The sequence below is a fragment of the Cotesia glomerata genome, linkage group LG4 (assembly GCF_020080835.1).
Source record: "Cotesia glomerata isolate CgM1 linkage group LG4, MPM_Cglom_v2.3, whole genome shotgun sequence".
Taxonomy (NCBI): Eukaryota; Metazoa; Arthropoda; class Insecta; order Hymenoptera; family Braconidae; genus Cotesia; species Cotesia glomerata.
In genome coordinates, this window is record NC_058161.1 from 11,255,986 (window position 1) to 11,283,480 (window position 27,495).

The 27,495-nt window shown below is 29.1% G+C and overlaps 1 protein-coding gene across 1 annotated transcript in view; it reads left to right on the forward strand.

Annotated features, from left to right (window-relative positions):
- The first annotated feature begins 9,035 nt into the window (after positions 1-9,035).
- The window catches only part of LOC123263085, a 28,495-nt gene continuing 10,035 nt past the window's right edge, over positions 9,036-27,495 (forward strand). The window contains exon 1 of the mRNA XM_044725622.1: positions 9,036-9,096. Within this exon, the coding sequence (XP_044581557.1) occupies positions 9,036-9,096 (61 nt within the window). The remainder of the gene's footprint in view (positions 9,097-27,495) is intronic.

The window sequence follows — 27,495 nt, forward strand, 5'->3', positions numbered from 1 at the left end:
TTTTCAACGCCATCTTTATCTACTTTAAGATATCTAATTAATTTAAAAATTCACACACGTAATAGTGACTGATGACAATATAATAACTTCATAAATTTATCTTAGTATCCTGACCAGGACCATAAAAAAATGAATAATTCTACAGATTAAACATGTAAATTCAAAAAAAATTTTTTTAATATTATTAAATTTTTACCTTAAATAGCTTGAGAAGGATTCAGTTTTTCCAAAAATTATATGAGACCTTTTTTTCTAGAGCGTTCATTCCTCTACAAAAATATCTGAACACATTCGCTGTATGGCCTTTAGTTAGGGAGTTACAAGAAATAATAAAAGCAAAAAAAATTTTTCGATAAGTTCTATTAAGCGCATAATCTACTCGAAGGCCTATATGAATAATGATAATGCAAATAGAGTCAACAAATGTTATGTTATAATATATGCATTAAGATAACTGACTTAACCCTCCTGATGACATGATCTGAATGACGTTGAGAAGCGAAGTGGTCTTAATGTAGGTCCTAATAGATAGAAGTGTTATCAGTACACCAATCATCAATCCACAGATTCGGTAGAATCTGGCGCCAAGTTCCGTTCAAATCCGTTGTAAACGAAGCGCCAGACTACCGAGTGTGTTTACCGTAAGCAAAACGATATTTTCAGGTTGAAAAATTTTATTCATTCTACAGACCTTTTTTTTTCTTCAATGATACTCTATAATAATACGTTATATGTTATATTATCAATATTAATTAATAATGGTCTTTGAAAATAATAAATTCTATTTAAAATTAATTAAATTCACTGACAAAAACTATAGCGACCCAGATTTTAAGATCCTGACTTTTTTCTTATGGAGAAAGTGACATGCCACAGACTAAATAATTCGAGAATCCATGGTAATCCTTCTATAGATAGGAAACTACAGTTAGAAAAAGATATTTCACACCTTGCACCTACACCCGCCAGGGTGCGCTAGAATTATTTCTACATAAAATGTAACTTCAAGAGGATAGTTTGTTATAAAAAATGCAGCCAACGCGAGATTTAAGTTGATACCAATTGTCAATTTTTATTATAATTACAAAAAATACTAAAATCCGAACAAAAACAGCTTCACTATAAAAAATCGCGCCAAGTCTACGTTCATAGGACTTATAAGAAAAAAAAATTTTTTTTTCTTTACAAAAAAAAATAAAATCAAAATATTAAAAAATCCAAGTAACCGATATGATTGTATATAAATTTCGGAAATTAAAAAACATTTTGTTATAAATTTAAAAATTAAAGAAATAATTTTGGAACGTACTTGGTGTGCGTCATTGTGTATGTAAAATTTGTTTTCAGTCTTAGTAGATAGATTTTACGAATTTTATAAAAAGTAAAATATTTTGCAACCACGCACACTAAATACGTTCCAAAATTATTTCTTTAATTTTTGAATTTACAACAAAATGTTTTTTAATTTCCGAAAATTATACACAATCATATCGGTTACTTGGATTTTTTAATATTTTGATTTTATTTTTTTTTGTAAAGAAAAAAAAAATTTTTTTTCTTATAAGTCTTATGAACGTAGACTTGGTGCGATTTTTTACAGTGAAGCTGTTTTTGTTCGGATTATTATATCCTTAAATGAAAAATCTATTAGACAATAATAAAATTTATCAGTGAAATTCATTATTAAAAAATTTAATTTTAATTTATTAAGAACATTTCGATCCTAATATTTCAGAACCTGCACAACATGATTTTATGTAAAACTTGAAATCTAAAAACCGTGCTCTTCTTTCATACGTAAAACTTTCGAGTTTGAATGCAAAAAGTTGTAATTTTGAGAAATCCACAGATTCGGTAGAATCTGGCGCCAAGTTCCGTTCAAATCCGTTGTAAACGGAGCGCTAGACTACCGAGTGTGTTTACTGTAAGCAGAACAGTATTTCGAGGTTGCAAAATTTTATTTAATTCTACGGTACTTCTTGTTCCTAAATTTTATATTATATCAGTAATTCATACTTTATTTTACTGATATCAATTAATTATATTCAATTATAACAATTAATCGACTTGAAATTATTAAATTTTATCAGCACAAACTATAGCAAGCTCAAAAATTTCGATTCTGACTTTTTTTCGATGTAAAAAGTGACATGCCACAGACTAAGTAATTCGAGAATGCATGGTAATAGTCCAATAGATGAGAAACTACAGTTAAAAAAATAAATTTCACAGCTTGCATCTACACCCGCCAGGGTGCGCTGCAATTATTTGTACATAAACTATAGCTTCAAGGGGATAGTTTGCTATAAAAAATGCAGCCAACTTGAGATTTAAGTTGGTACCAATTGCAAATTTTTATTATAATTACAAAAAATACTGAAATCCGAACAAAAACAGTTTCACTGTAAAAAAATCGCGCTAAGTCCACGTTCATAAGACTATTAAGAAAAAAAAAATTTTTTTTTTCTTTACAAAAAGATATAAAATAGAAAAATTAAAAAATCCAAGTAACCGATATGATTGTATATGATTTTCGGAAATTAAAAAAAAATTTGTTGTAAATTTAAAAATTAAGAAAAAAATTTTGGAACGTACTTGGTGTGCGTCATTGTGTATTTCAATTTTTTTAAAGTCCTTGTAAATAGATTTTACGAATTTCATTAAAAGTAAAATATTTTGCAACCACGCACACTAAATACGTTCCAAAATTTTTTTCTTAATTTTTAAATTTACAACAAAATTTTTTTTAATTTCCGAAAATCATATACAATCATATCGGTTACTTGGATTTTTTAATTTTTCTATTTTATATCTTTTTGTAAAGAAAAAAAAAATTTTTTTTTTTCTTAATAGTCTTATGAACGTGGACTTGGCGCGATTTTTTTACAGTGAAACTGTTTTTGTTCGGATATATATGTACTAGCTGACCCAGCCACGCGTTGCTGTGGCTCAATAATTATAATAGATTGAATCAATTTTTAACTTCCCGCTAAAAAAATCGAAGATTTTCAAAAATCGGGAAGTTATTGGTTTTACCCCATTTTTCGAAATCGAGTTTTCATCAGATCTCGACGTTTTGAGATCCTAGGAAACTGAATTTTTTCGCGATGATGTCCGTATGTCCGTATGTCCGTATGTGTGTGTGTGTGTGTGTGTGTGTGTGTGTGTGTGTGTGTGTGTGTATGTGTGTGTGTATGTGTGTGTGTGTGTGTTTTTTTTTTTTTCCCTTAGGGGGGGGAATCCTTTTTACGGATTCTAGGCGTAGCTGTTTGGCCTGGATATGTGGCGACTCGACGCAGCGTCATACTAAAACTCGACGCTAACGCCCCTACCCACTAAACCCTAAGCCCCTTTCCTCTTTCCTCTAATCCCTCATGGAAACCGCCGTTAGGCATTACTTCGTGGGGGGAGGATATAGCGACTGCTCTTCCTTCTGGTAACTAGGTATTATTTTACCTTTCTTTTAGTTGTTGTCATTTGTAATTAAATTTAGTTTGTAATTAAATTCTTATATTTTTAAAGGTTATATGAAAATATTTTTTTATTTTTTTAACTTCCCGCTAAGAAAATCGAAGATTTTCCAAAATCGGGAAGTTATTAGCTTTACCCCGTTTTGCAAAAATTGAGTTATTATCAGATCTCGACGTTTTAAGGTGTGTGTGTGTGTGTGTGTGTGTGTGTGTGTGTGTGTGTGTGTGTGTGTGTGTGTGTGACCCTTTTATAACTTTAGAACGGCTTGACCGATTTTATCGCGGTTGGCGCCATTCGAAAGGGCTTGACCAAACCGATTTTGAATACACTTTGGACCGATTCGGATCGGTAGATTTTGAGAAATCTAAAAAAAACTACAAAAAAAAATTTTTCAAATTTGGTTTTTTTAGAATAACTTTCAAACGGCTTTATCGATCGATTCCAAAAACAAATCAGCTCTTAACATCAAAAGACCACGTCGATTGCCGCCAGTCGGTCAAAATCGGTTGACGAAAGAAAACCGAAAAAAATATTTTTTCGGAATTACTCCAAAATTCCACGTTCAATCGATTCATACTTAAAGATTCTCTATGAGGCTTCAAAAACTGAGTTAAATGCTGCCAACCGCGTGAAAATCGGTTCATTCATTCAAAAGTTATTGTGGTTTGAAAATTTGAAAAATTGTGTTTTATTAAACTGCTATTAGAGTTTTGAGCTCGCAGAGCCCAAAATGACACAAAACTTATATTTTTGAGCTCTTCGAGCTCAAAAACGTAATGTATAATTTTGAGCGCTTAAATACAAAATGAACGGGAAGTTGCAGGAATGGCCTTCAGGGTCAACCGTCGTCCTAATTTTTTTCTTATTCTTCTAATACAATCAAATTAATATTTTCTAAAAAAATGAAAGATAGATTTATTTATATGGGATTGAAAATAAAACGTTCTACCAAAATTTGAAAGTAATAGGTACAGTATCGAAATGTTAAAATTAAGGTTGTTCGGACACTAATGCACTTGTAAAGATCAAAAGCTAATTTTTTGATGTTGTAAATTGCTATCTCATACGTCTAAATTAATTTTTTGGAATAGATCTGACGAAGGGTTATCATTTAATTAATTATTAAAAAATTGAAATCTAACATGTAACCTGTCTTTCGCTAACACGAAGAGATTTCATGGTTTTTCGACACGTGAGCAGGCAACATATAGCTGCCTATGTAAGAAACATGTGTTTTCCAAATCCAAACCGTAAATAGACAGTGTTTGGCCTTGAGATCTAAGCCATCTACCGGATATCTGTGGAACTTATATGCCAAACCGCCATCTATTAGGATTTTATACAACTAACCGATAAATACACACTAAAGTCGTATAATAAACATTTTATTTGCAATAACAATTATTGAGATCAATAATTGAGATAAAAACTACCCTATCTTTCAAGTTGGATCAAACTGCACACGGTGTGCAAATTTAATTTAAAATCGGTTAAGTAGTTTAGGAGTCCATCGCGGACAAACAACGTGACACGTGATTTATATATACAGTAGCGCTCAAAAGTATTTTGACAACATAAAATTTTTTAATATTTTTTTAAAATAAAAGCCTATCGGAAAATGTATTGAGTATAATGTAGAGTAGTGTAATTGCGACTATTTAAGCGTATCAAATTACAACTTGTTTGTTTACACACCGCGCCACCGAACGTACTTGACTTACCGTGAGCTCAAAAGTATTTTGACACACATTTGACTTGAAAAACTCTCGCAGATTACTTGTTCCTTAGTTTTTATTATTACATATATTTACTTGTTGTGGTTACTTCAATATGCCTAAGTGCAAGGAATATTCTAGTGATTTTAAAAAAGCCGTTATTAATGCATTAAAACAAGGAATTAAACAAACAGAAGTTGCTCGTTTGTTTAAAGTGTCTCGACAGTTAGTTAGCTTATGGAATAAAGTCTATAACAAACGAAAAACTGTCGAAAGTAAGCCTCGAACAGGCCGCCCAAGAAAAACTTCTTCTTACATCGATCATATTATAAAAAATTTATCAGCAAATGATATACGGATGTCCGCTGTAATGATAAAAAATGAATTAAAAGAAAAATATAACGTAGATATTCATGTTTCTACTGTTAAACGACGCCTAAAGGTCCTAGGGTTACATGGCCGAAGACCGGCTAAAAAACCTTTAATATCGAAAAAAAACAGGAAGTATCGTCTTGAGTTCGCGAAACGGCATATATCGTGGTCAAGTTTAGAGTGGTCTAAAGTTTTATGGAGTGACGAAAGTAAATTTAATTTAATGTCATCTGATAGTATCAAGTACATTCGGCGTCCAGTAAATAAAAAATACGATTATCGGTATCAAATACCCACAGTTAAACATAGAGGTGGTAGTGTGATGGTTTGGGGATGTTTTTCACGGTCTGGAGTTGGACCATTAGTTCGAATAGAAGGAAAAATGGATCGATTCATGTATGCAAATATATTAAAGTCTCAGATGTTACCATATGCTAAACATCACATGCCAGCTAAGTGGTATTTTCAACAAGACAATGATCCCAAACACAGATCAAAGCATATTAGTGACTTATTAAATCGTGAAAAAGTTAAAGTTCTTGAGTGGCCAAGCCAAAGTCTCGACTTGAATCCGATAAAAAATCTCTGGGAAGAATTGAAACGTAGTGTAAAAACCCAAAATTATTCAAACAAAAACGCTTTGTTTGAAACTCTAAAAAATGAGTGGAATCAAATTCCAATAAGTCGATTACAAAAATTAATCGACTCAATGCCGGAGCGATGCAAGGCTGTCATAAAGACCAAGGGATATGCTACTAAATACTAATATATTTATTGCTGTAAATTATAATTATGCGTTAAATTAGTTTTTTTTCAAAAATGTCAAAATACTTTTGAGCCACCATTTTCCTAATATTTTAAAAATTAAACTTTCTTTTATTACGAATAAGAACCTCTTTGACACTATTCTGTAGTTTATTCAAAAGATGTTAAAAAAATAAATAAATGATTATTGTGTTTCATATTTATTTTTAATTAAACCATTAAATATATTTGTCAAAATACTTTTGAGCGCTACTGTATATATATATATATATATATATATATATATATATATATATATATATATATATATATAGTGAAAGTATAAAAATTAATACATAAATTACAGTTATAGCTAATTTTTCAAATCGTTATTGAAACGTAAATAATCTCAGAAGCCCAATTCAAATGCTGGCACAATATTGACCTTTCGTTTGCGAGGGCGGACTTAAAAGAAAAAAACCAATGAAACATAATACCTTAAGCATTCCCCCCATTTTTCTATTCACTAGGAACATTTATCGCATTGACAGCCCGTCATTAAAGCTAAGCGCAAGGTACACATTAAATTGTTTGGTATATGTTGGAAATAGACACTCGATCTGAAATAAATATCGAGAGGTGAATAATAATCAACCAGTTAATGAAAAGTAATCAAAGTTTTAATAATAACCATCGAATTCATAAACAATTAAAATCGTTCCAGAAATTTAAAAAGTGGTTGACCCTAACAGACAAACCATAAAAGATATAGCCGCAGTTGAGATAAACAATTCTGTGAGAATAATTTTGATGTCAATGTTGAAAATTGACTTTTATCTTGTCCTGAGCTTGATTTGAGCTTCCTAGAAGAGGTTTGAGCCTAGCTCAGTATTCAATCTGGAGACGAGCTTACTACAATTATAAGTTTGAGCCAAACTCGAGAGCCGATATGCTTATTAGTATGTGACAATCAGGCTTAGACTTGGATCAGCTATTAACTCTGTAGGTTCTACACCATGAGTCATCTATATTTTTAAGGTCAAATGACTCAATAAAATAATTTTATAAAAAAGTTATTTTTTATACAAAATTTTCAGAAAAGTTAATCAAAAAACACAATTTGCAAGAAAATTTTCAAGTCAGATTAATTCCCTCCAAGTTATGACTACTAAAAAAAAATCAACAAAATTTTCAACAATTCGTATCTTATGATCGAGTAATCAAAAAAATTCAAATATTCATGTAGATAACTTCTTCCAAGATCAACTATATAAAAAAATATAGTAAAATAATACAGTGAATAATTTATTCTTAGTATTGAAAAATAAACAATAATAGAGGTAAAAATAATTATAATAATAATAGTATTTATAGAAATAAAAATCGTGCAAAACGTTATTTTTTTATTCTCAATTGATCAAACTAGGAATAAAGGAGAACTTGATAAATAGATGATAGACATGTCAACGTCCCACAGATTCGCGTACGTGACGTGTAATTAAATGTAGACATGTGGATTCGTATAAGAAACAAAAAGAGAAGAGTCGCGTGGCCCCCCGTGATCGTTGCCGTGATCCCCGTTATGCTGGCAATTATTGGAGGCTTAGTGCGAACGCTCGGGCACGCTGATAGAGGGTTTCTCTCTACGTCATGAATACCTACTCCTCAGACACGTGTCAAATTTCTTCCGTACATATTCATGTATAAATTCTTTCCGTATTCACTTTAAATACATATCATTTTAAAACGCCCTGATAAAAAAAAAGTATTGAGACAAAGAAAGAAGTATTGAAAAGTATTAGTTTTCTAATCAATCTAATACTTTTCAATACTTTTTTCTTTGTCTCAATACTTTTTTTTATTCAGGGCGTTTTGAAACAATATGAATTTTAACAGAGATAAAAACATTAGTTACAAAAATGAATCTTTAGTTCATTTCTGTTTTCGGAACAATTATTACTTTTATACTTTCTGATTAATGTTTTGATGTTTTTAAAAATTTTATGTAAAAAAGGAAACGTAATATTTTTGAAAACAAATGGTTGTTTTACCCATATCGAATAAGACATAGATAATAAAAAGACGTGATATATGTATGATCAAACACACTGAACATAAATAGCCATACATTCTAAATACAAAATGGTCCCAACAGAAGAATAAATTCGGATGGTCTTAACTTTCGAAAAAGAAGTAAGGGAATAATAAGTTATAATTTATAAGTAATCTCTAAATCCGATTATGTACATACATAATTGCTTGAAAATAATAAATTAGGGAACAGTTGACCTTGCAGACCATATTTGCACTGAAAAAAAAAGTTTTCTGCTCAGCATCATCTACTGTGTTGTAACGAGTGTATCTTTACGAGTGCAATCCGTATAGCTACCAGTAGCAGTCTGGATAGCGACCGTCAAGATCCATTCGAGTGCTATTCACAATACTATTGCTATTATTAGTATTAGCTAGGTGCACGATGGTGCTGCTCTCATTTTTCATGCTTTTCCTATGTTAAATCAAACGGAGTAATTTAGTTCCAGTGGCCGCCATTAGCGTTAAATCATGCTGTTCCCATAAAATTTACACGTAAAAGTGGTAATCAGCGCCAGCCCTCCCCACCATATACTTCGCACCCTGCCAATACAGTTTTCCTAACCTCACTATCCTCTAGATGGCAACGTGTGTATCGTGACAGTAGCAATATCGTATCGTGCAGAGCATGATGCTCTCAAAATGGATCAGTGGAATTTCGCTGGTGAATCAGTGAACAAAATACTAGCGCGCATACGCACTGGTATGTCAACTGTTTAAATCAGTGAAATCCACTGATTTATTTTAAGAGAACAGAAAACTTTTTTTTGGGTGGAACTGGTCCAAACTTCAACCCAATAATTAACAGCCAAACTTTGGTCCATATGTCAAACACCAAACCATGGCTCTCAAGCTTGGTTATAGAGTTTGACTCGTTTTATTTTCCAACTTTAAGCGAAATTTTAGTCAAGCTTAAAAGCTAATTCGTATAATAAATAAACTTATTCATTAAAACTAAAGTTATTCATTAAAAGGTAGAGTTTACCGTACGTATACTGCACGGAACCATATTTAAAAATATATCTGAAGTATTCTTGTATAATTCTTCAGATTAATTTTTCATAAATTTCTTCAGCAAGATTCACAGTTAAATAGAGAATTCAGCACATTAGGAAGTTTACGTTTAAACGTGAATATTACCTTGTGATAAAGAAATTTTTTTTGGTTAAAAAAATTTTAACGTCCAAAATCTTTACAATATTCGTCAATGTTTTCTTGAGTCAAAATATTTTCATATATACAAGATTTTTTTTCATCTAATGAACGAAGATGGAACTCGCCAACGACCCATTCAGAGCAAGGTATACACTATACACATGTTTATGTTTTCTAATTTTTGACCATCGAATCAAATTTTATATTTTTTTCTATAACGAATATATTTATCAACATTTTGTTAGAATTAAAAAAAGAATATGTTTTATAGTATCACGGCTCATTTTTTAAGAATGGTAAAAAAAAAGTTTTTCCTTATAACATAACCTTATATTTTTTCGCATTACTTAAAAATCAATTTTTTGAGACATAAAATGGATTATACTTGCAAATTTGAGGTTCAAAAAAATTTTTCTTCAGCCAAGAAAATGATCCGTGCGAGCTTCTATCGGAAGTATTATAAAATTGACTAATTTTATCAATATTTGTCAAGCAACTATTTTATTTTCTTTCCCTATCAATATGTTGAAAAAAAAAAAAAAAAAAAGAAATTTATTTGTAACGTGTTAATATTATGATTTGCTGATCATTAGTTTATCATATAGTCTTCCATAGCGTGATATGATGACAGTGAAAAGTATTCATTTTATTTTACAACTTTATCTATTTGACGGTATAAACTTTATACGCTCAATGATTCAATTACTTTATTTATAGCAAATAATCACTCAGTAGGGCCATTCTCACAAGCCTACATCACTTCCGTTTTCTCATTCAATAATCTGGTTGCTTTAAGTATTTACTCATGTTTTACATCGACACCCTGATTTTATTTACAGTCAGCAAAATACGATGTACAATAGAATAAAAAAAAAAAAGAGGGGAAACCCTTTAGAGTTTATAAGCTAGACCCGGATTATAAAACAGTAAAAAATGTGATCATGTCGAATGCTCTTTTATGTTACAACTTTCTCTTAAAAACATCTCTCTTTACCAGTGAAAAAATCCTTTATACAAGTATACATCTCAATCACTTTGCTGCTTATATACCTTTTTATGTCTCCATGTGATGAATTTCTACTGCTTCAATGTGATATAGATATATATAAACTGTATAGATCAGTATTCCTGGGTACAGTCTAGTTGCAACGGACGATCGATAAATTCGCCAAGGTCTCTCTATTTCTTTTCTTTTTTAAAAAGTGTATCCATGACGACGCCAACGATGGCCGTCGATGATTTAGCGCTTGCGTGTCATAAACTTGCATTAATTTTCTGTATTTTTTGCAAAAATATTTAAGCATTATTTTAATAGTTATTATGATTGTTATTGGGTGAAATCATTGAAAATTACATTTATTTCATTACCACTAAAGATTAACAAAAATCATTTTTTGTATCTTCCTGCTATTATGAACCAAAATAAAAAAATTTGATTGTACAAATATCTTGTTTTATTAAAAAATAACAATAAATTGTAGACATCCATAAACACCGACAAAAAGTTAAAAGAAGAAGAAAATTTATAACTTTTGAAATTTTTGAAAAGCTATTACTTGATTGCAATAAAAAAAAAAGGATTTTGGTGCTTGAAGTATTGTCAAGCTTTGAAATCACGATGTGACCACTGAAGCAATTGGAACAAGTACACGGAAAAAAGTAAACTGTAATAAATAATAGTCGAGTTGTAATAAGTAATGATCAACTGATAAAAATTACCAACAAAAAAAAAAACAATTTTTTAATATTTTGCTTTTTCAAAACTGATTTTGGATTTAAAAAATATTTTTTAAGTTTTATAAATGTTTGGGTTATTTAACCAGGTTTTTTAACTTCAATTCAGTATTTTTGTTTGTCTAGGATTCTTGATCCTCCGAAATAGGGTTATTTTGTGAAAAATTACCCTTTTTATTATTATTAACATGATTTTATTTACTTGATTAGTATATATCGAGCTATCTATGTAACGGAATACTTATGTTATTTTTATCGGCTTTAAGCAGTCTGATTAATTAAAAAATTTGCCCATGTATTAAGGACAAATACAATATAATAATTTTATAACTTTATTCTAGTGTTCTGACCAGGATCATCAATGTATGACAGTCAATATTAACCTTCTATCACGGAGAGAAATAGATGGCGTTTAACACAATGTCAGTATGGTCTCCAGACCGATACTAAAATAGTATGTGTAATATTGCAATTCAGTATTGTAACGAGTCCCATAAGTATGGCGTTATTTGCTATGTAGTATAGTAATGGTGCTATTGTATTTCTTACACGTATGCATAGCAGGCTTGGCAAGACAGTATGGTCCTGAGACCCATACTACATTGCTGATGACGCAATGGTACTAGCGGTTCCCGCTATAATTTTTGGCGTGTTAACCCATATAACAATTTTTCTCAAGGCTTGAGCAAGCCTGGTCTCAAGTTCGATAGCCGCTAGTGTCTTTTTCTACGTATGGGTCTTGCGGCAGATACTTGAGACCAAATTGAAATTTCAAGTCTATAGTTCAAGCTTTCCACAAGAATCTGGTACCAGATTATTGCTCAAAAATTATACAAGAAATATGACAATATCTGGCGCATTTTTAATGATGAAGATGCTAACTCTATTCTAGAGAAAGACTGGTGTCAGAAACATGTTCAATGTGCTTGCGCATGGCTTGCTCAAGATTTGCTCAAGATCCATCGATACAGACAACCGTCTCTGCCACTCCATCCCTTCTTCGTTCGCTAACAACAATTTACATTTCAGTGGTTCTCATACATTACAATATTAAAATAGACCGGTAGATAAAACAGAGTTTTCTATAACTATAAAAACTACTAGTGCTTTTAAAGTCGTAAGTAACAAACGTAAAAAAAAGTATCCGGAATAACGGGAATATTATATCTAAAAACTATTTTTTCAAAAAAACTTCAAAGATAATAAGATTCCAGTTTTTTTTTTCAACTTTATTTTTAAATGATAACTTTTCTTTTTTTTATAATTAATGTTTAAGAGTTAATGAAATTAATTGATAAATGAGTATCGCAAAAGAATTTTTTATGTTATAACAGTGAAACGATTTTAATTGAGTAACTACATGAATTAGTTAAATCATTTAATTTATAAAAAATAGAATAATTTACTTGTCAATTCGAAGTATAAAACAAAGAACGGCAATTATATTTTCGACAACAAATTATACGAAATAACCATTTTTTTTATATCTTGATAAAAAAAAGATCATAACTAAAGCATTCGAATATTATTAATAATACAACAAATTGCTTTCATTTTTCTTGTGCTTCTATATTGAGATAAGAATATTGAAAAATGAGAATCACTGAGTTAATATAATTTAAACTACGGGAGGAGAAAAATAAAAAGAAAAAATTGTGTATTTTACGAATCTTGAGCAAGCGTCTTTTGTAAGTTACTAGTGTAATAAATGCACCAGACACTTGTTCACTGCAACATGTTCAAAATATCACCAATATTCTTGCGTACAATGCCATGAGCAAGTCATATACAAATCTGGACGAAAGTTTCTTGTAACTCAATCTTGCGGAAGACACATACTTAGAAAAAGACACTAGTGACTAGGGGTCTTGCTCAAGATACTTGCTCCAGAATCTTGCTCAAACACATGTTACTAGGGAAGCAATTAAACTCTTGTGTTACCATCAAAACTACACTGATGGAAGGATTTGTTTTTATTTAATAAGCTTTATTAACTGTTAATAAATGATTTCTTATCATCATAGGATTTAATAAATATTTATTAAAAATTAATTAATTATTTATTAAATACGATTTATTAAATGTTAATAAATATTTTTTAACAGTTAACGAATATTTATTAACAGTTAATAAATATTTATTAATGGTTAATGAATATTTGTTAACTCTTAAGAAATATTTATTTAAAATAAAAAGCTAAAAAAGCAATTTTCTTTTGACACTTTTTATAATTCTAAAGCTGAAATACATGATAATAATTCAATTCACTAAATAAATTAACGATTTCAATATTTAAAAATATAAAAGATAATTATGAGCTGTGATAGAATTTCTTATTTTATAATAAACGTTAATATAATGTAATATAATTAATGCAAATAATTTATAAAGATGATTTTTGTTTATAAACAATCTTCATATCATATGACATTGCAAGCGAACCAAATTTACTCAAAAAAATATTTATCAACTGTTAATGAATATTTGTTAACTATTAATAAATACTTATTAATTATTCATAAATGTACTTTCTTCCCAAATAAATATTTATTGAATGTTAAAAAGTATTAATTAAAATTTAATAAATTAAATAATTGTATTCAAATAAATTAAATTATTAATAGTTAATAAATCTTTCTATCAGTGTATATAATGTAAAAGACCCAGTAATTGACACTGGCCTAGTTATTGACACTTGCAATTTTATTTTAATTAAAGAAAATAAATCGACTCTAATAAATTAATAAATGTAATTTTTGAATTATAAATTTTAAGATAATTGGTTTTTTGAGAACATTTAATTTTTTTAATTAGAATAAATTTTTTTTAAATAATCTCTTTCATATTTTTAATAAGACAGACATAAATTCTTGTAATTTTTTAATTGATTGTTGTTATTTTTCTTTACTAAAACCAATTCATATCAGAGTAAGAATAAAAAAAAAAAAAAAAAAACAATCATGTCATGAAATAATATCATTTTTCATTTATATAATATATTTCGGACATAACCTACGTCTATAATTAAATAAAGATTATTGTTGCTCTAATGGTGTTGTAGCTAATATCACAATATAGGCTAAGTCTACCTGCCAAAAGAATTGTACATACGGCAAGCCAGTATGGGCCTGACGGCCATACTAGCATTGCGGCATCCACGATAACTATCGCCAATGTTACCATTCCCGCAATGGTCGAATCATCTATGTGTACAATTAAATCCTAATATAAAATTCCTAATATAAAATTGAGATGAAATGTATGTGGCATCAAACTATTCGTAACGTGATTGGTCGAATATATCATAAGCATGAAAATATATGCAAACGCTATAGTCAGGCGCGCGCTTGCGCGCGCAAATTCAAATTCTAGTCCTAACATAAAATTGAGATGAAATGTATGTGGCATCAAACTATTCGTAACGTGATTGGTCGAATATATCATAAGCATGAAAATATATGCAAATGCTATAGTCAGGCGCGCGCTTGCGTGCGCAAATTCAAATTCTAGTAATGGATAAAAATCTTCCATAACATACTGTATGGCGTTCTCACCCATACTGGTATAGTGGTATCTACCTTCCATTTCTCTCCGTGTATAAATTAATTAACAATGAACAGAAAATCAAACTTAAAAATAAGAAATAATTTTGAATGATTATCAAGTTTGAAATACAAATAGAGTTTCTAACCAAAAAATTCATTTTATTGTAAAAAAAAAAGCGTAGAATGCTTTTTAAGATTTTCTCGTAAAAACTTCACTTTTACAAATATATCTACGAAAAAAATATTGAATACAATTTCATGAGGCACTCCGGACTCTTTTTATTACGATAAAGTTAATTTTTCTTTACTAATTGGTCTATATTCTTATTTTAAATTTATTGAAAATCATTAAAAATTATTTTCTATACTTTTTAGATTTGGTTTGCTATTAAAGCATGTTTTTTAATTGTTTAAACTATCATTCATTTTATTTTTAATGTTTCTTGAATTAATCATTATTCATTACATACAGTCAATAAAGAATGGGTTTCGGAAGATTGGATAAATTTTTTATAAATACTGTTTGGTATTTTAGAGAAAAAAAGTTTTTTTTCAAATGTTTTACTTGATTTGAATATAATGCAAAAAGTACTAATATTTTCAGATTTTTCTTGAGTTAAAAAGATAATACAAATATTAGCCTGTGGGTAGATTTCTCAATTGGTCGATGAATTGTCCCCCCTCCGAAATCATCAAAACTTTAAAAAATCTAAAAAAAGAATATGCTTTTACAAAACGTGCAATTAGACGATTTTCTATTGAAAATTAATTTTATCTCATCAGAAAGTTTATATAGTAGAAAACTTCATAAAATCATTATCTAAACGATTTCGATGTGATTTTATTAACTTTCCTAATACAGTTACAAGTAAAATAATTAGTGGCATCAATTCAAGTATTAAAAAATTAAAATTTGTTGATTATAATTTATAGAAAAAAAATTTTTGTAAATTTTCAACAAATAAAAAAAGTATAACATTGATAAATACCTGACGTAATTGTGAAAATTTTTAAATGAACAAAAATTTTTAATAATTAATAAAACGTTTTGGAAAATATACTGTTAGGTAAAAGCCCCAGTACCTGCTCAGGAACCAGTATCTACTCACTCCATGTATTTGTATATCTATACTCACAAATGCAGATATACAAATACATGGAGTGAGCAGGTATTGGTTCCTGAGCAGCTACTGGGGCTGTTACCTTATTTTAAAAAAATGATTTCTCAAGGTTGTTAGTTTTTGCATTAATTATAGCCAAGTTATGTTATAGATAACACAGAAAAATTGTGAATTGCTTTTGAGCTAAAGAAGTAAAGTCTCACATTAAAGGAATACTTTTTGTCCCTTAAGGAATAAAATTCTGTCTTCTATATAAACATCTATATTTTAAATGACAAATTTCACTTAGTTTAATGCAGTGGCACGTTCGACGAGCGCACGACCGAATGAACGTCGAAGCATGTTAACGTCATATATATCAAAACAAAGGTTGACAAGGATCCTGGGACTAAACGAGTGTCAGCCCAGAAAATTTGAACGAGGGGAGACGAAAGAAGCACAGACGATATTTACAGTTAGAAGACTAACCTTTAATTTTTTTTTTTCTAATACCACATTGACTTTGCCTTCAAGTAAATTTTTTTTCTATTGATAGTTGCACTTAAAACAAATTTTGTTCTTTAATTTATAAAAAAATTGTATCCTTAATTTTAAGAACAAAAATCTAATTTATATTGCGAGTAATTAATACATATTTGAATAATGATTCTTTTGTAACAAATTTATTATTAATATAGAAATTTTTCGCTCAATATTTAAGTTAAAAGATAGTTGTAAATATGAGTATTACTTTTAAATAAAAGGAATCTGTTTTTGTCCAAGATTAGTAACCTTATTGAGAAGTATTTCATAATAAATTCTCTAAGTTTTTATTAAACTAAGCAATAGCAATTGAAATTTAATACATTGTTTTCAAATGGCTGTGTTATTAGTTCTCCATCCTTCTATCGCTCATCAATCTTATAAATAAAAGTGTACTATTGCAATCGATTGTTTAGCTTTAGTGATTGATTCATAAGATAGCAGGTTAATATATATATATATTTTTTTTTCACCATAGAATACGTAAAAATAAGCGATAATTGATTTCATGCTCTTGATTTATTATACAGCGGTATAAAATGTCGATTTGGGGTAAAAGTTACGATTCTTCAACCCTATCATTCGACATGTGTTATATCCATTTAGTAAAAAACCTGAAAGGTCAAAAAATGAGTAAAGGGGTGTCATGTTAAATTTCCAACTTTATCTGCGACTTGCTATTGCGTCACGGACAAATAATTTTCGTTCCAGTTGAGGATAACACTTTCAAATAGTTTTCATAATTCGTAAAACTGGTTCCAAAAGAAAAGTGCAAATCAGTTTTTTTGCTTTGGGTGCCACTACTATAATTCTAATGTACAAATACGCATGCGTCACATTGACTTTTTTGTACGATTGTAGTGGAGGGAGAAAAACTGAAAATATGTTTGACCTGCACTTTTTTTGAAAGACCACTATTGTTAACAAATATTTTCGAGCTTATTTCGATGCTTTTGTAGTCTTAAATATATATTTTAAATGTTTTTTCTTCTCATACTATCATTATATCCGGTAAATCTATCTATTGCATTCTTGATGGAATTTTCTCAAGATTTTACCATATTATTTCCTAAATATTGTCTAATAAATTTCAGAAATGTAATTAATTAAAAAATTTCTGTATGTATACTATACCTAGTAATCATTATTTTTAATCACTAATGAGTCCCATGATTCTTTATAAAATCCTATGAAATTTTATAAAACATTTTTGGAATTAACTTTGATGAAATTTTACCCAATTCTATAATATTTAATAATTGTTGATTAATAAATTATATATGTTTGTAAAGAATGATAGTTATTAGATAAGAATTTTTTTACCTGAGAAAAATATTTTCTAAAAAGCCTTACACCGGATCACTTTCCGGCCATCCCCTAAATTAATAAATCAGTTTCATTGTTGTCGTATAATATATCGAAATATAAAAGAAACTAAGTGTTGTTTTCTATTATATTCTATTTCATATAAATAAGATCACAGGACTTTATAGATTAGCGTAATATTACTCACTATTATTTTGAGTAAACAGATAGCTCCAGCTTTAGAAGAGAATAAATTTCTTTCTTTCATACCATCAAAAACCTTCCATTTTTTCATCTCATTCTTCAACTTTCTTACTCAAACACGGCTTCGGCTTTCAGTAATTTTTTTCACCATGCATAACTATTCATAGTAGAAAGAAGGCGGATAGGGTGGCTCTTCATTGATAGATTCAGGTCGGCTAATCCACTGATTTTGCCGTCGGTAGATGACACAATTGTCCCGTCCTAAGATTTAAAGTTTCTTTCATATTTTTTTTTGTCACTCTACCGCTATTCAATTCGAATTTGAAGTATCCTCTATAGGGGAATTGGTAACGATATTTTGTTAATAATATATTTTTAAGAGGCTAGTTTTTAAACTTTTGCTCTGAAAATTGTAAACTTTTAATTACTCGGAGTTTCCCAATTACGTTATTACTTTTTGACCAAAGTTGAAAATTAAGTTACCATCAGATTTTGATGTTATTGTTTATAAGTCCCAAACGGATCATTCAGAATATTTTTTACAACGTTTGTGCGTAGACTTATTATTACTTTGAACACTAAATTAATCTATCGATTGAACCTTGACTCTCGAATGGTTTTTGATCTATTGACATTTTTATAAAATTTGGGTTTTATGGATTGAATAGATTTCGAAAAATCTCAAAATTAATTTTTCTTTTTTTTATACATACACTGAAAAAAAAAAAACTTGAATCAAGAGAACAATTCTTGAACCAAGAAAATCATTTTGAAGAGTTTCATTGTCTTGAATCAAGAAGAAAAATTCTTAAATCAAGTATAATTTACTTAAACCAAGAAAAATGTATTAATATAACAATTTTCCTACTCAAATCAACGCAATAAAGTTGTTCAAAATTATTTTTTTTATTCAAGTTAATTTTTAATTTCCCGCTATAAAAATCAATGATTTTCAAAAAATCGGGAAGTTATTGGTTTCACCCCGGTTTTCGAAAATCGAGTTTTTATCAGGTTTTCATATTTTAAGATCCTTGGGTAGCTAATCTGATTATTCTTACAATGATGGTAGTATGTATTCATGTAAGTAAGATTTGAACGAACTTGGCGGCGTTCGAAAGGGCTCCATCAAACTTAGATTTTCTATATCATTTAAACCAATTCAGACCAGTAGATTTTGAGAAATCTCAAAAATAAAATAAAGAAAAAATGTTTTCTTGAAATAACTTTTAAACAGCTGTAACGATCAATTTCAAAATCCCATTCGGTTTTAAACATGAAAAATGACGTCTAATGATTGTCGCAATTTGCATCAAAAGCGGTTGATGCGTTGAAGAGAAATTGACGAAAAATTTCGAAAAAAGATTTTTTTTACGTAACTTTGAAATTTCTTCTCGAATCGTTTTCGGTGCAAAAGAATTACTACAAATGAAAGTCAAATTGTAAACAGACTTTGTTCGTACACACATGTTCTTTTTATCCACTTATATATGGCACAGTATTACATTTTGCATGATATAAAATTTCATTGCTTTCCTGTTATAAGAGAAACTAAAAAAAAGATACTTCAACTTACAATAATGAGGCCTTAACATATCTATAGGTTCTGATAATTAATACAGAATACCTGAGTTTCGTGGCCATCTAATTAAACTCATATAACTTTTTAACCCTAAACTGATGACCATGCGCGACCTTACAACTTTGGTCGAGTGATGAGGAATTCACCGAAATGCTTTTGAAACTATACCCTGCTGCCATATCATTCACTTTTGACGAACAGCAGCAAAAAGCATATTCTCATCATAAAGAGAACGCTGCGAACAAAAAACTACTAATGACTCTGGTCAATTGATGAAGAAAATTCTTCGGATATAAAGTGATCAGTTTAGGGTTAATTTATAGATTATTCTCTAATTTATGTATTAAAGAGTCAGTTAACTATTTTCACTAATTTTTTGCTTGTTATAAACAGAGTATCTTGAAGTATTAGATATTTTAGATAAATTGATGTGTTTATTAAATTGAAATAAAAATAAATCAGTCACAGTAACTGTATTCGTTAGTTACCCTCCTTATATTTTTGAGATGGTCAGTTGTAGCGATCAAGGCCTGAATAATGAAAGTGATTGATAGCTATTCATGGAAGCTGATCTGTGTAATTCGCGTACATAAGAGGATCTCACTGCGAGATCACATTGTTAAGCTGTCAGCTAAAAGCATATAGATTTCCTTCCGTCGGACCAATTCGTTTGCGCACTTTTTTTCATCTTCCACTAAAGAACATTTATACCTGGCAGAATGCAATACACAGAATGAAAATCATTCTGTCATACGCTTTTCTGACATCAATTTCTGCCCGTCAAAGTTTCAGGCATTGAAACATTTCAATTTCAAGTATTGATCTAATGTGTCGAACATATTTTTTTTTTTTCAAGAGATGAAGAAAAGTCATTCAACCAATAATCGATCCAGACAAAAGCAAAAAAAAAGTGAATATCCTACACATATAGTGCAGATGAATCTATGGCTTAAATATTACTACCTCTGATTTCTAGATTATATTATATACAAACTTTGATTGAAAATCGTAAACATATTTTCGTGCCATTATCAAATAACCAATGACATTTGGACTTTTCTAAAATAATTATCAACACCAACTTTTTATTTAAGGTAGTACTACCGGTTTTAGAATTGACGTTCAGAATTTAATAAAATTTGGCATGTTGGTACTTTATAATATCATAATTGAGCAATAAAATTTTTGGAAGTCTGGCAAGTCCTGAAAAAAAGATATTAATATCTACATATTTTTGCTTTTACCATTGATCCTTATGGAGAATCACAGACTTTATTTTATTTCACAAAACTGGACGTTCAGATTCTTATAAAAATCAAGGCAACGAGAGAAAATAACATCTAGAACATATTTATAAAATTCAGTATGGTTTCCAAAAATATGAGAATATTTATCAATAAAAAACATTCAAAATTTATCTCTATCTCTCTTTCTCCAACGTGATTTAGTATAGAGAAATCTACTACGTTAATCAAATAAAGTTAGTTTTTGGGATTTGACTCTTGTGATAACGGTAGTACTACCTTAATACTTTCAAAATCAAATTAGTATTCACAATTTATTCTCGCTAAGAATTTCATGGCGTATAAAAAACAAGATCGACTGTTATTTTTGTTTTCATTATATTTAAAAATTTTGTTGTAACAAACTTAAAAATATAAAACTATCGGTAGCTGTGAAACAGTAATTTATACACACGGAGAACAAAAAATATTGTGTGGTTTTATGAAACCACGATGCAAGTGAAACTTTTTTTGGATTGTTGACATTCAACTGAAAATTTTCGTAAAATTATTCGATTTAGGGTATTAAAATCGTATTTTTAGTCCTAACTTGATAATTGGTAAATGAAAGGGCATCCCAGGGCATATTGCCGCGATTGTGCTTATAGTTATTAACGGATCTCAATGAAATTTAGTACAAATATTTCTCAAACGATTACCTCAAATGAGTTCAAAGATAAGCTAAATCGATCAATAAGTTTAGAAATAATAGCCATTAAAATTTTCCTGAAGATAGTAAAAACTGCATTTTTTGTCTTTTTATTTCTAAAGAACATTTAATTGAAACAAGACAGCTTATTTTTAGAAAATTTATCTTAAGGCTGATAAAATTGTCTTTATTTGATCTATAAAACATTTATCGAATGATGATTTTATTAAGATTAAGAATTTCATTTTCTGCCAGTTTTGAGGTAGACGAGTTATATTAGTCCGTGTAATAGAACTCATGGTGGTTTGATTGAAAATTAATTGTGATTTTTCACTGATAATTTAAGAATTCATTGTTTGATATAATTTTTTTAACTATTAATTATATCGAAATCTACCTTCGAATTCAATTATTCTATCAATAACTTTATTTTCGCCATGAGTCTCGAAGTTTATTAATGTAACTAATATTTCATAGTAACGAAAATAAGCCCTCATTAAACGAGAGGATTAAAAAGTATTTAAAGCATTGAACTTTCAATACTTCAAATCTTTTCAAATACTACCTCTTATAAAAGTTCAGTACATAAAGAATCATTTTTAATCCTTTTGTTAGTTTAGGGAGTAAACAACGACTTACATTCAATTTTTTCAATTTATCTAGTGAAAATCGCATCGACTTGGCTGTACAGAACCTCTCTCTCTCTCTTATTCGTCCTTGTCTGTAAGAGCTGTGTGTGTTTCACTTTAAAAAAACATGACTGGTTATAATTGTTTCGGACAGTAGTAGTTTTCAATTGAGTAGTCTAGTCAAAAAGTTCAAAAACAGTCAACAAGTTCAAAAACAAAAAAATATACCTGTTAATAAAAAAAAATAAATGATAATAAAAAAAATATAACGGTTAATATTATTTGTTTATAACAAATTTTTAAGTTAATAAACAATTAAATTGTTTACAAAAAAAATTTATTTCTCTGTTTTTCCATTGAAAAGGGTCAATGATAATTTTTAAGAATAAAATAATTTCTTAACTCATTATTTAAACAATTGAAATATAAAAAAAAACGATTATAAACAATAAAAAAATTTATTTAAGAAAAAAATTTTTTTTTTAAATCATCATTTCACCTATGCAATAAGATAGTAAAAAAAAATTTTTTTTAAGTCCTAAAATAGTCTATTTGTTTATAAACAATTTCTTAACAAATAACGTAAAATTTTTTTTTCCAATGTTAATTAATACCTATATTAGATGCAAAACAGCAATAATAAGATATTACCAAAAAAAAATTTTTTTGATAACATTTTTTAGAAATTTCATTTTTAGTTAATTTAAAAAAATTATAATTAACAAAATAATAAACTTTAATAAATTTTTTTTGCATAACTTTATTAAGTGCCTAAATAAGAAGAGCTCCACGAAGCGAAAAATTTATAGACCAATTATTTAAACTTTTATGCCGTAATTTATAAAAACAGAGATTGGAAAAAAATTAGTTAATTAACAATGGTGTAACTTTTTGAAAAATCTAAAACAATATTTTTTTTCACCGAGGTTTTTTTCGTTCAAGTGTCTAGATTACACCATAATTTATTCAAATTTTTAAATTGTTATTTAATATTAAAAAAAAATTATTTTAGGTAATATACCGGCTTTTTAGACGGCGCGCCTATGCCGTAACGCCCTCGCGGAGCCCTATTTCCAGCGTTAAAAAAAAATTATAAATAATATAAATAGAGTTCCGGGAGTTTGGACTTTATTATTGGAAATTTCCTCCTCTTTCAGGATCTTTTTTCAAAATTCCTTAAATATCATTATTTTAAAAGTTAGTAACGAAAAACTAAATACCTTTTTTTTTTATCTTATTTTGTTAATAACAATCGCAATTTTTTATGCTCTAATATACCCTTAAAAAAAATTTTTCTAGACGTCATTCCGAATCGAATGAGCTATCGCACATATTTTTAGGAGCTTTATTTCTATTTAACACGTTTTTGAACTTGTTGACTAGACTAGAGTCTTTTAAATAAAATGATTATGTATGCTTAATCACACCAGTAATATAGAGCGCCATATGGGAAATAACTATGAATTCATGAATCTTAAGACTTAATGTCAATACTTAGACCGGACTGGTGGCGATCGACGTGGTTTTTTGAGGTTAAGAGCTGATTAGTTTTTGGAATTGAACCTTTAAGCCGTTTAAAAGTTATTCCAAAAAAACCACATTTGAAAAAAATTTTTTTTTCAGTTTTTTCAAGATTTCTCAAAATCTATTGATCTGAATCGGTCCAAATAGTTTTCAAAATCTAAGTTTGGTCAAGCCCTTTCGAATGGCACCAACCGCGATGAAATCGGTCAAGCCGTTCAAAAGTTATAAGCGGTTCACATACTTTCACACACACACACACACACACACACACACACACACACACACACACACACACACACACACACACACACACACACACACACACACACACACACACATACAGACGCCGTGACAACCTCGCGGGGATAGTCAGGGAAGCTTCCTGTAACCTTTAAACGTCGAGATCTGATGAAAACTCGGTTTTTGCAAAACGGGGTGAAAACAATAACTTCCCGATTTTTGAAAATCTTCGATTTTCGTAGCGGGAAGTTAAAAATAAAATTATTTTCTATTCTTTTAGTTTAATAATAAAATATTTTCGGTGTCTTCTATTGAATGAAAGTGTTAAATATAGGTTAAAAATAATTTAGATTTGTTTTCGTAAAATATAATATTTTAAACAACTTACCATATAGGTAAGGTATGATTTTTTCTAATCCCCAATCAATGAATAGTTATTAATTAATATTATTTATGCAAACACTACTATGAATGCAAATAAACTATTTTTTGAAACGTCGCTGTAGTTTAAGTTGTAATCAAAACTTTCAAGTTTTGTTTTCAACGTTCAAGTGACGTCATGAGAGCAGTAATTGAGAATTATAATACCAAAGATGTCGTTATTTTCGACAAACTTACCCGGGAAAAAATGAATTTGCCTAATCATATATAGTTATATATAATCACTTATATATAATTAGACCTGAAAATTGGCCAGATCTAATCATATATAATTATTTCTTTAAAAATAGAAAAAAACCCACCGTGAGCGGGGATCGAACCGGGGATCTGACGCTTTAAAGACTACCACGCTACCTGTTTACCTACGAGATTTACTGGGAGAGTAAAGTTTGAAATACCTACAACTAATGCAAATTGAATACATAATCGATTTTTATAAGTTAAATTAATTAATACAGTTCCATTATTTCATCTACAAGAAACTATAGTCTAAAAGATTATTAATCATTGGAGTAGCAGACTCTGAGATGAAAACAGAGAATGTTTTATAGTAATCACAAAATGCATATATAATTATATATGATTCATATATAATTATATATGATTTCCGTATAGTTACACTGATATTGATAGAAGGATTTGTTTATATTCAATGAGCTTTATTAACTGTTAATAAGTGATTTTTTAACATCATGGGATTTAATATATATTTATTACCAGTTAATAAATTATTTATTAAATACGATTTATTAAATATTAATAAATATTTGTTAACAAGTAACAAATATTTATTTAAAATCAAAAGCAAAAATAGCAATTTTCTTTTGACATTTTTTATAACCCGACAGCTGGAATACATAACTGTAACACATGATAATAATTCAAATCACTAAATAAATTAACGTTTTTAATATTTAAAAATTTAAAAGATAATTATGAGCTGTGATAGAATTCGGTATATTACAATAAACGTTATTATAATGTATTATTATTTATATACGGATTTCTAGTGTACAAGCGTAATAACGCCCTTTTACACCCTAAGCCTTATCATTCTGCTTAGTTAACTCTGCCTTATCATTGCGGCTGTGGACCGACTTGTGCCTTCTGTACCGCATTTGCCCTGATCCTCACCACTCGGCTATTGGAACAATAACATGGGAAAACCACAGAGAAAACCCATGTTAGTACAGCCGGAGCTGGATTAAGTCTACAGTGATTGATAAGAAACTCTTCTTTATCGACCACTGGAGCATTAGGCCCCTCTCCTAGTGTGCAGAGATACCTCGCGCTAGCCAACGCTGACTAGAGTGGTCACCCATTCAAGTTGTTGCTTAAAATGTGTGATCGCCCAAGTCAGACGTGTGCCGCCCAGCTATCTCTGCCACTTCCAGAGGCTGGCAACGTAACGTAACGCACATATTTTTTAATTATAATCACTGAAAAATATTGGTGCGTGCTGGGATCGAACCCGGGATCCACTCTTTCGAAAAGCGAGCACCGAGCCGACCAGGCCATTGCCAACCTCACGTTATTATAATGTAGTATAATTAATGAATAGTATATTGTGTGACTAGGGATGAAACAAAACGATTTCAGACCAGTGAAGTTGCCTGCCCGAGCGAAGCGAGGGCTGGCATCACTCGGTCTGAAATCGTGTTTCATCCCGCGTCACACATTATATTTTTCATATAAGTTGCATTAAAAATGCTAGTTTCAATATCTGGAGCCAACCAGAACTAGATAGTTTCAGACGAACAGCGAAAATACCATTTTATTATGAAACTTATAATAAAATAGAAAGTAATAGTTTATTTTTTACCAAACATTATTCGTAAATTGACAAGTTTTCTTTTATCATTTTTATTTATGCTTAATAACAGAATTATAATATGTCAGTACAGTTAACGGTTAGAATGACAATTATAAAGGTATAAAATAAACAAACAATTGATAGGATTGAAAATAAAGCTGCAACTTCACCTCGCGGACAGAAAATCGTCATTTTCTGTCCGCCGGGAAGAAATAATTGATACCTGCCCGGCACAGTCGCATTGGTCTGAAATTGTCTAGTTTCGGTTGGCTCAACAGGCATTGAAACTCACATTTTCAATGCAGGTTATATGAAAAATAATTTATAAAGATGATTTTTGTTTATAAGCAATCTTCATATCATATGACATTGCAAGTGAAACAAATTCACTCAACAAAATATTTATTATATATAATCATTAAAAAATGCTGCATCTAATTATATATTATTATATATTAATAAATGTAAATTTATAATTTACATTTGATTAGATATAATTATCTACATAGCTTTTCGTTTAATTCTATTATACATGGTCCTATATCAATTAAATCTGATCAGATATAATCATACATATATAGATTTATATATAATCATATATAGCCCTAGATAACTCAGGTCTAATCAGATCTAATTATATATAGATTTATATATAATCATATATAGCCCTAGGTAACTCAGGTCTAATCAGATCTAATTATATATAATCATATATAGACCTAGATAACTCAGATCTGATCATATATAGACTTATATAAAATATACATACAATATATTCCTATTCTTTCCTGCTTCACAGCATTATTTATATTTGTAAAAAATATATTAGTAATATATTTAACAATATATTAGTCTATATATGATTATATATATTTTATATAAAAATTTAGATATAATCATATATAATTCTATATATTCAATATGTAATCATATATAAATATATATGATTAGGCAAATTCATTTTTTCCCGGGTAGCATCTTTACCACAAATAAATGATATATTTCTGACAAATAATAAAATAAGTCGAGTGAACTGTTATATTTACTTGTACCAAATGTATATAGTTGTCATAAAGAAATATTTAAAAAAACGACTCAAATAAATTGATTTATTTGAAACAAATAATTCTTTTTTTCTGTGATGGCTACAGGATACTGACGCCTAAGACGTATCAAGGGACTAAAAAAAGTAAAACACGTAAAAAAAATCTAGTTATAAATGACGAATTTATGACGAATTTGTACAGTAACAATCTAGTAGATAGTCACTCACATAGGATATAATAAGAAACAGGGTAAGTAACCGCTAATTTTACAGTCATTTAAAAGTCGATAATTCAAAATGATTTATGTTGGTT